We start from the raw sequence: 9,197 nt of genomic DNA on the forward strand, positions 1-9,197 counted from the left end.
TAATCATTTTCTTCCCCCCACTGAAAAAAAAACAAAGCCCACATCGTTTTATAGGTACATTTTTCCCATCTCTCTCCATTTCGGAATTTTTGTTTTGAGACGGAATCAGTGGAGCCCGAGTCTCATTTTCCCCGAAAAATTGGCCATCAGGCGCCGTGTAACCGTTCGAACGGTCTGACGGCCGTCAACTTTATTTTTTTTTGTATTTCTTTTGTTCTGGCATCGTCAATTTGCTCATAAAGGAAAAAAGGAAAATGAGAAATAATAATAAAAAACCTTGCGAGGTGGTGGCGGTTTGGCGGTGGGTTGTTGGTTGAACGACGCATCACGCCGGACGCTTGAATGATTATTCTGGTGACTCTTGTGATGATTGCTGCTGCCTACGTGTCCGAAGATGCCCGGCAACTGTCGCAATTGCTTCTGAAACGCTTGATGCTGCAGCTGGTACTTGTGATGAAGTTGTTGTTGTTGCTGCTGTTGCTGTTGCAGTTGTTGTTGTTGTTGCTGCTTCTGGCGGTGCAATTGAAGCGGAGGAAAGACGTGCGGTGGCGGTGGTCTGGACGGCGGCTGCGGGGCCGCGAACAAGGACGACGGCATGGGGGCCCTCAGCTGGTAGGTGCCCGATCCGTTCATGCTGGCCGTGACGCGGCAAAGGCCACAGCCGCAGTCGAGCAGAGCCGCTGGCGGCGGCAACCAGTCGTGCCAGTAGACGGGATCCGGATTGTTGTTGTTGTTGTTGCCGGCTGCTGGGATCGACCTCTTGATACCTCCTCCCCGGGCTGACACTCCAGCAGCCGCACGATGATGGATCAGGCCGGGACCGCGAGAAAGGTCATCTTCATCATCTTCTTCTTCTTCTTCTTCATCCACTTCTTCCTCTTCTTGATCGACGCTGAGAGCGTGAGAGCGTCGCCAATTCGGCCCGCCGCCCTGTTTCTGTTCCGGCGACTCGGCTTCCGGAATCATTCCGGACGAAGAAAAGACCTTGAGTTGCTGCAGCTGCTGCTGCTGCTGCTGGGCTTTCTGGTTCCAGGGTTTGCGCTGCCAGGCCTCCTGGCGCTGGATGAACGTCGGCAGACGCTGCAACTTGACGCGGACGCGGTTCTTGCCGGCGCCCACCCGTCGGTTGTTGTTGTTGTTGTTCTCCCGGTCTCCGCGGTGCGTCTCTGACGAGTCGTCGGGCGAAATATCGGGCGGACTGTAGTCGGCGTCGGCCGGCGGTGGCGGCCTTGGCAAACTCTCGAAACTGTCGCAATAAACCAACTGCGATTGCGACTGACTCAGCGAATGCGACGTCTTGTTGTTGTAATGGCGTCGCGACTCGTCGTCCGACGTGATCAGATAATCATCCAGCGATTCGTACGAAGGACAAGACGTTAATCGCTGCTGCTGCTGCTGGCCCAGGGCCAGCGACGTGTGCGACTGGGAGCCCTTGATGGGATGCAAGTGATGGTACATGTGGGAATCGCTCAAATCCTCCCAGCTGACGGTGGCGTAGTCGCGATCCATTTCCAGGAAACTCGTCGATCCAGACTGGTATCCTCCGGCTCCTTGGCCGGCCGCCATCAATCCACTTGTCGATTTATTCCTCTTCTTGTGCTGCTGCTGCTGTTCCAGCGTCGACTCCCGGTAAATGGAGCCGCTCACCGACGGATATCCCCCGTGGCGGTGAGTTTCGGCCGGGCTGTCCGTCAAGTCCGGCAAAACGATCAAACTCTGCCATCGCCTCTCGGCTGATTTGAATGTCGTCGTCGTTGCGGCGGTGGTAACGGTGGTCGGTGCTTGTTTTACCTGGACGGCGGTGATTTGAACCAGCGATTTGGGTCCGCCGGAAGAGATGTGCCATTTGCCGGTGGGTTTCTTGTTCTTGGGCAACGTCGACGAGGAAGTCGAGGACGACGACGTCGACGAGAGGACTGACCCCGCCGCGTTGTTGTTCGGGTGATCGCCCACCGTGGGAGAAGATTGCGAAGTCGACGACGAAGTGCTGGACGAAGACTGGACGATGATGCGATTGCGCTCGCCCAGTCGCGGCAATTGCACCGGCCGACGGGGCGTCGGCCCGCCTGTCATTACGTCCGCCGGACTCTCTTCGGCTCCTGCTACCGCAACAACACTTTTCCCAGTTGTTGTTGTTGTTGTAGCCGGCAGACGATCGTTTTTCTCCATCGATTCCCAACCGCCACCGTCGTCGTCGTCGTCACCTGTTGTTGCAGTTAAATCGTCGGCAACTGGCGTGTCTTCTGGCTGCTGCTGCTGGCCCGTCTCCTGATGGACAACGTCAAGGTCCTCGACCTCGGCCAGTGGCTGATGGCGCGGTGATTCCTCCTTAGCGGGTCGCTTGCTGGACGACGCATGAGGAGGCGATTCCTTCTTGGGCTGATGTTGTTCGCCTTCTGGTGGCTGATGCGATTGGCTGTTGCGTCTGGCCGCCGCCAGCCACGACGGATACAAAATCGACGCGCTTTTCCTCAGCATTTTGCGCACTTTGCCTTCACCTCCGCCGCCGCTCGTAACCGCAGCCGACGCCGAACTCTGCGACGGATCCATAAAACTCTTGGAACGGCCCATCTTCTTGACGGAAGCGCCGCCGTCTTTCTTGGCCGTCACTCCGTTCTCCACCGACCAAGGATCGTACGTCACTTCGTCTTCCTCTTGGAATTTCAACGATTTCGGCTGTTTGCTACTTCCCTTGGGTTGCTGCAGCTGGACGAGATCCGGTCGATCTAAAAAGGAAACGGCCCGTCTCAGCGGTTGCGAACTGCTCATGCCTCCTGGTTGTTTCTTCAATCCTCCTCCGTTCATTTGCGTTTGAGCTGGTGGCGGCGGTAGGGGCAACATGGGCGGTTGACCGCGCAATGAGCCCGGCTGCTGTTGTTGCTGTTGTTGCATCGGGTGACCGCGCAAAGAGCCCGGTTGTTGTTGTTGTTGTTGGTTGGCCCACAGATGGGCTTGAGGTTGTAGATGGAGGTGAGGCTGCGATGAGCGAAACAGGTATTTGCCATTAGACGACGACTTATCCTCGGGTGGCTCACGATGGCCGTCGAACGGATGAGCGAATGAAGAGTGATGCGATTGCGGTCCGGCAGCGGCAGCCCGATGGACGGGAGGCATCCGCCATCCGCCGCCAGGTCCGTGACTCATCGGACCGGTCAGGACATAGCGGTTGGCAAGGTGATCAGATCGAAGCGAAGGCGGAACAACTTTGCCTTCACGCACACGAAAGGCCATCTTCTTTTTCTTCAACTTATTTCTTCTTCTTCTTCTAATTATTTGTCGACGGGGCCCCCGGTGACTGAACCCCAAACGCACGAACAGTTGCCAAACTCACACGAAATAATAAAAAAAAAACAACCGAAGAAAAAAAAGGAAAATTTCTTTCTACGATTCACAATCGGCCGAGCACATTTTTTCAAATTCCAATCAGGGACACTTTCACGTTTGATTCCAAATTTCTTCTCGTTGGCCAAAGAACTGGACAAAAAAACAACAAAGTCACCGATGGCAAAGGACAAAAATCAAGTTCTTCGTGTCTTCTCCAAAACAAAATTTCAAATCCTCCCAAAGAAAAATAAAAAACAAACACACAGCTGATGTGCGTCTAACTGTTGAACGAAGAAGAGGAGAATAAAAAAGAGAGAGAGAGAGACTTAATGTTGACTGTTGAGCCGCTGGCTCTCAACTGAGACTCGTTCTTTTCCAACTACCTGTATGTGTACACGGCTGGGAGGAGGCCAGCCGGTTTCTCCTTTTTCCATCGCCACCCCTTTTTTTCTTTCTCTCTCTTTCTACCACCCGGCTGGCAAAATGGGTGGCTCCTCCTCTATCGCCACAAGCAGAAAAGGAAAAAAAATGTGTATGCACACACCGGGAGAAAAAAGATTCGATCGGGACACACACTCGGGAGTTCCAACCTTATGCACACGCATACCTGGGGTTGGGATATAGCGGCGAGCGCTCACCCATGCGACTTTGTATCTACAGTGATACAAGCAGCACTGGGCCCGCCTATATCTCTCTTCCAAACAGTTTCGTATTTGGAAGAGGATTCTTTCTCTTTTTCTTATTCTTTTATATATTTCCTTTATTTATTTATTTATTTATTTTTACCTTTCTCTCTCTTGGAGGCCGGCGGGATGTAGGGCAAAAAACACGGAGCTGAATCTACATAATACGTCACACAAAACACCGACTACACGTTATGTTTCTTCAGTTTTGTGTTTTTTTGCGGTCTTGGATTTTTCTGTTGCTTTTCCACGGATTCGCGCAGAAACCCAACCAAAAAAGTTATTCGCTTTGTCATCATCGGGGGAACGACCAAACAACAAACGGACATCAACAGGTAGAACAAAAAAACCAAACAACAAGTTGAGGAGGAGGAGAAACAAAACGCGTAATAGGCCAAGTCATCAATTTGGTGAATAAAACAAAAGAAGTTTGTCTCTTCTTATATTTCTGTGTGTGTTTCGTTTTTATTTGTTTGACCAAAGGAGAGCCAGACGTTTTAATGTCATGCCAGGGTCCCCCTTAAACATAAACCAAAAAATAATCTGTCAGACAGTTGGAGGGGGATATTATGTCCGGCATGTCCTTCTTCTTCTTCTTTCAGGAAGCGAAGAAGAACACACACGGCAGACACTGGGCCGTTCTTTTTGTTTTAACGACGCTTTTAATTTATATCTACGTGTTTCTGAGGAGAAAGGCCTTTTTCTTCTTCTTACAGAGAAGATAACAGTAGGAGAAACACACACAAGTCTACGAAAAAATAACCGGAAGAACCGCTTATTGTAAAAGCTAAGTCTGCGGCATTTCAGAGAAAAAAACAAAAAGGAAGAAGAAGACGAGAGAGAGTTCAGCGACCGGTGCTGTTATTCGATGACCAGGTCGAGGATTTTTCAAAACTGGAATTTGGTGAGCACGTCTTCTTCTTCATTTTCTCTACCAAGATATATATCAGATGGGTCGTGATGGACGTATTAGGAAATTATTTTTCACAAAAACGGTTACATGTGACACGGACTTTTTCCGTGATGGTCGAGAACATTCCAAAGAGGTCTCAAATTGTTTTCATTTCTTTTTGTTTTTTGAAAAATTTAATTTGAAATGAACGAGGAAAAAGAAAAACGGGGAGGAATCGCGTTATATATAAGAGAAAATTCCGCAGAGTCTATCGTATCGCGCTCCAGTTGTCTTTGGCGATCGACTCCCACTCGGCACATTCTCGTCTGTTGACGAGTTAGTTACACGCACTAGGCAGCGCTTATTAACCGAAATAAAATTTGAACAAGATGAAGGAGAAGGTGACGGAACAGTTTCCCAACAAAAAACAACTTTCGACCGTGTAGACCGAAACACACACCCAAATGAAACCGCGCATTGGTCACGTCCGCGTTCAAATTGACACTCGATTCAGTTTCTTTCTACAACTAAGTGGTCGCTCGGTTCAGTTGAGCGGCCGATCGTGTTTATTATTTTTCCGTTCACACAGGTGCATGGGAAAATTGCCAAGACCCGTGGAAAGTTCTGCCCGTTGACACAGGAGAGACAGCACGGAGGAGAAACCAATTATTATTATTATTGGAAAATGAGAAGAAATGTACACAGACACAAATTGAAAAATGAGGAAAACGGGCGGACCTGGACATTCCGATCGAGGGCATCCTAACATATCACATGTTCAATAACGGCCGGCAATCACGCAGGGGAAATACACAGAAAACCTTACGCGGGTTATATGGAAAAAAAAATGAGATTTGGCCGTAAATTTTCGTCGGTTTTTGCGCGTTTTCCCTAATTTATTATTCCGCTAGAAGCAGAAGAGGAAGAAGAAGAAGAAGGGAGGACATGGGTGAGCGAAGAATGCGAGCGGAATGATTATTTTCTCGTTGTTTTCGACGGAAAAAACAAATGACAAGATGAATGGCTGCGATCATGGAATTTATCGATCCGTTATGTCCCGCTCTATCCCGACCGAAAATATTTCCACCGCACAAAGGAGGGGGGAACACACACAAAAAAAGAACGGTGAAGAGAAAAAAGAGAAAACAATACAACAACAACAACAACGTCAAATGGCTTCTACGTACACATTCGTTATATTCTTTGCTCTCGTGTGTGTGTGTTTGTGTGTGTGGCGGGCTGGTGCGGTACTTATATTTATAACGGCGGGTTGGCGTGGCTCGTTCCGTCAATGAATATTAGACGGTCCCGCATACAAAAACAACAAGCGTTTTCACTTCGTCAACGAGAGCGACTCCTCTCTGTGTGTGTCCCTTTATTGTCACTTTTTCCAACTTTTTGTTTCTTTTTTTCAACACGATATCGTAAAAACTGGACGACGCTAAATAAAATAAAAAAAGAGACTTGGAAAATCACGACAAAGTGCAAAGTCTTGCGTAGGAGCTCTCGCAAGGATGAGACGGAAAATGATAATCCCATTTCGAGTCTATAAAACTAAGAGAAGAAGAGAAAACAGAAGAAGAAGAAGATGTCGATAAAAACCCAAAAAAGTAACAGAGACAACAACAACAACAAAAACATACGAGCTAGGGACTTTATGGATCTATTACGATACGGCCGTTATTATTACGCGACATGTCACAATAACTGAAATATACCGTGTGTACTTTATTTCTGGCTACTATTTCACTTATTTCAGTACTCGCTTCCAAGTTTTCTCCATCTATTTCTACTCGAGAGAGAAAAATATCTAATAAAACGTCAAACAAGATTTTCTCCGGGTACCGAAAATTTCGTGTTTCACTTGCGTCAACAGCTGCCGGTGCAGCTAGTCTGCACGGTGGCAATGACATAAATCAATACCCTCCCCCCCAATAAAAAAATTTAAATGAAAAGATAAACGAAAAGGACGTGATGGTGAGGTACGACTACGAGCACCCAACGCCAACGCCGTCCATCACTTTCACTCGTTCAGCACAAGGTCCGGATTGAAGCGTTGGGCCACTTCTTCTTCTTTCGAAATGGACGAGAGAACACCCCCCCCCCCCACGCACACACACACCCGTGAACGAAGACGAAAAATGACCCAAGCATCACGTCCGAGTCTTTTTTTCACTTGAAAAACTAACAGTTAAAGTGTGTCCTAATATTTATACGGTGGGAAAGGGAAGAGAGAGAGAGAGAAAATGTTGTTTTCTCAGCCGGACCGTTGGTCTTCTCTATAATTTTACAAAAAGATTTTTTTCAAGTGTGAATAAAGTGTGATAAAGAAGAAACATTGAAGGAAAAATAGAAAGACCTAAATTTTTCGTACGTCGATGAGAAATCAACGGGAAAGTGGCGGCGGCGGCGTTATGGCAAAAACGGAGGGGCCTCGTGTCGTACGCAGCACAGTCTCTCTCGTTATTGTTGGGGATATGAATGGGAAAATCACCATCATTTTCTCGACTCTTTTTTCTTTTTCTTTTTTACTTTGGCCCGTCTCTTTTTCTTTTTCCACCGTTCCATCATCTGATCGTTGATGATTTCTATCTTCTTCTTCTCCTCCTACTTTTTCATAAATCCCACGTCTTTTTCTCTTCTTCCTACTTGTGTGGAAAAAACAACTTACGGGGATTATCTGACGGTTAATCGGGGAGTGGCTCATCTCCCCCAATTCTTTTTCCAAGTCGTGTGTGTGTGTGTGTCATATCTATCCAAAACCCCCAAAAGGGGATTTCCATCATCCGGTTGGTCCACCAGGCCTCAAATGACATTACACAACAGGCACGCAATTCATTTCACAATTGTCATTATAAATATACCTCCTATCTACCTCTCTTTTCAGAGTAGCTATTAACAAGGACAGACCCAACCCATCCATGGAATAACCTCCATCCTGCCCTTCGTAATCCATTCTCGAATTCCTTTTAGGGGGGGGGGGGGATTGAATGGTATATACACCACAGGGAAAATCACCTGTCATAGACATTACACCTGCTGATGGTAATAATCCCACTCCTTTCTGTTTAACTCATCAGAGACTTTGACCCCATCACTCCCCGCTAGGACTTTTTGGACAAAACAATTGCATAAGAGAAAAGTACCGTACACACTAAAGACTGTGGAGAGTTGAATAATAATAGAGCGTGGGCTATACATAATGCCTTTTGTCTAGAAAACGAAACTGGCAACGTCATCATCTTTATGCTACAAGAGATTATCATCAGATGTGCAAAGAGATAATGACATTGGTACGACAATAAGACCGTCCTGAGAGTGGATATTACCATCATCATGAGTGTACAGGCTACCCCTGCTGGCGTCTTGCATGACGAATGGTGAAAAATATTCCGGCCGGAATAGTACATATAAACGAAAATGGAGATACCATTCTTTGTGCCAAAAACCAAAAAAAGAAACAGTTGGCAGTAGGAAAAGTCTTAGACCAACAACCTGACTTTTGGATGGAGATATCGTCAACCTGTTGTTGCCTAGCTTGAAGTAGTCCACACCATTTGTCTTATTCTTAGCTTGATAAAAATAAGCGAACACTTGGGACTTACTACTGCATGATGGTTCTAGCTTGCAGGGGCTTTGTGTGGGGTACACCAACATTGCAGGTATCAATGACGAACTCTTTAGCTGAAAGCACATGGTGGGCTGAAAGTGTCCACATGACCGGGACTATGACTAAACATATTTTCCATTAAATTCAATAGATATCTGGTAAAATAAAACAAGAACTTACATGTAAATACCATCTCAGTGCTGTGGGCAGCAGCAAAAAGGTAGAATCACTATTGATTTCAACCCAGCATGTCACGACTGCAACACATTGGCACATTGTCTGTTGGGAATTTATTGCATCCCAACAGTGATCGACATTATTGCTATTGTTAATTCTGTGTAATTTGTAGGGACCTCAACAGAGGGCCCCAATTTTACCCTCTCTTCCCATTCAATCTATTGTTCCCTACCCTACTCAACCCTAAACCAACTATTGAAATACCAAAATGCTGTATTATACGGCAGTGTGAAATATAAGGACGAACTAGCAACAACAAAGGTGTCATCTCTTATCTCAATCTTGGAAGTTGAACGGTCGACACCGCCAACAAGAGTTCCATTTCCAACATGGTCCTTCGAACCGGAGTTTTCTCCAACCAGTGTTAAGTTAGTTTCGCTCTATCACACTCAAATCTTTCTCTCGTTATCTCCTTTTGCTTAATCATTGCCGCCATTTATCAAAGAAAATT

At 46.9% G+C, this 9,197-nt stretch overlaps 1 protein-coding gene across 1 annotated transcript in view; it reads right to left on the reverse strand.

Annotated features, from left to right (window-relative positions):
• LOC124196356 overlaps positions 1-3,700 on the reverse strand; it is a 34,824-nt gene extending 31,124 nt beyond the window's left edge. The window contains exon 1 of the mRNA XM_046591372.1: positions 277-3,700. Within this exon, the coding sequence (XP_046447328.1) occupies positions 277-3,231 (2,955 nt within the window). The 5' untranslated portion in view covers positions 3,232-3,700. The remainder of the gene's footprint in view (positions 1-276) is intronic.
• Positions 3,701-9,197: the final 5,497 nt, after the last annotated feature.

This window comes from Daphnia pulex, chromosome 6 (assembly GCF_021134715.1).
Source record: "Daphnia pulex isolate KAP4 chromosome 6, ASM2113471v1".
NCBI classification, from domain to species: domain Eukaryota; kingdom Metazoa; phylum Arthropoda; class Branchiopoda; order Diplostraca; family Daphniidae; genus Daphnia; species Daphnia pulex.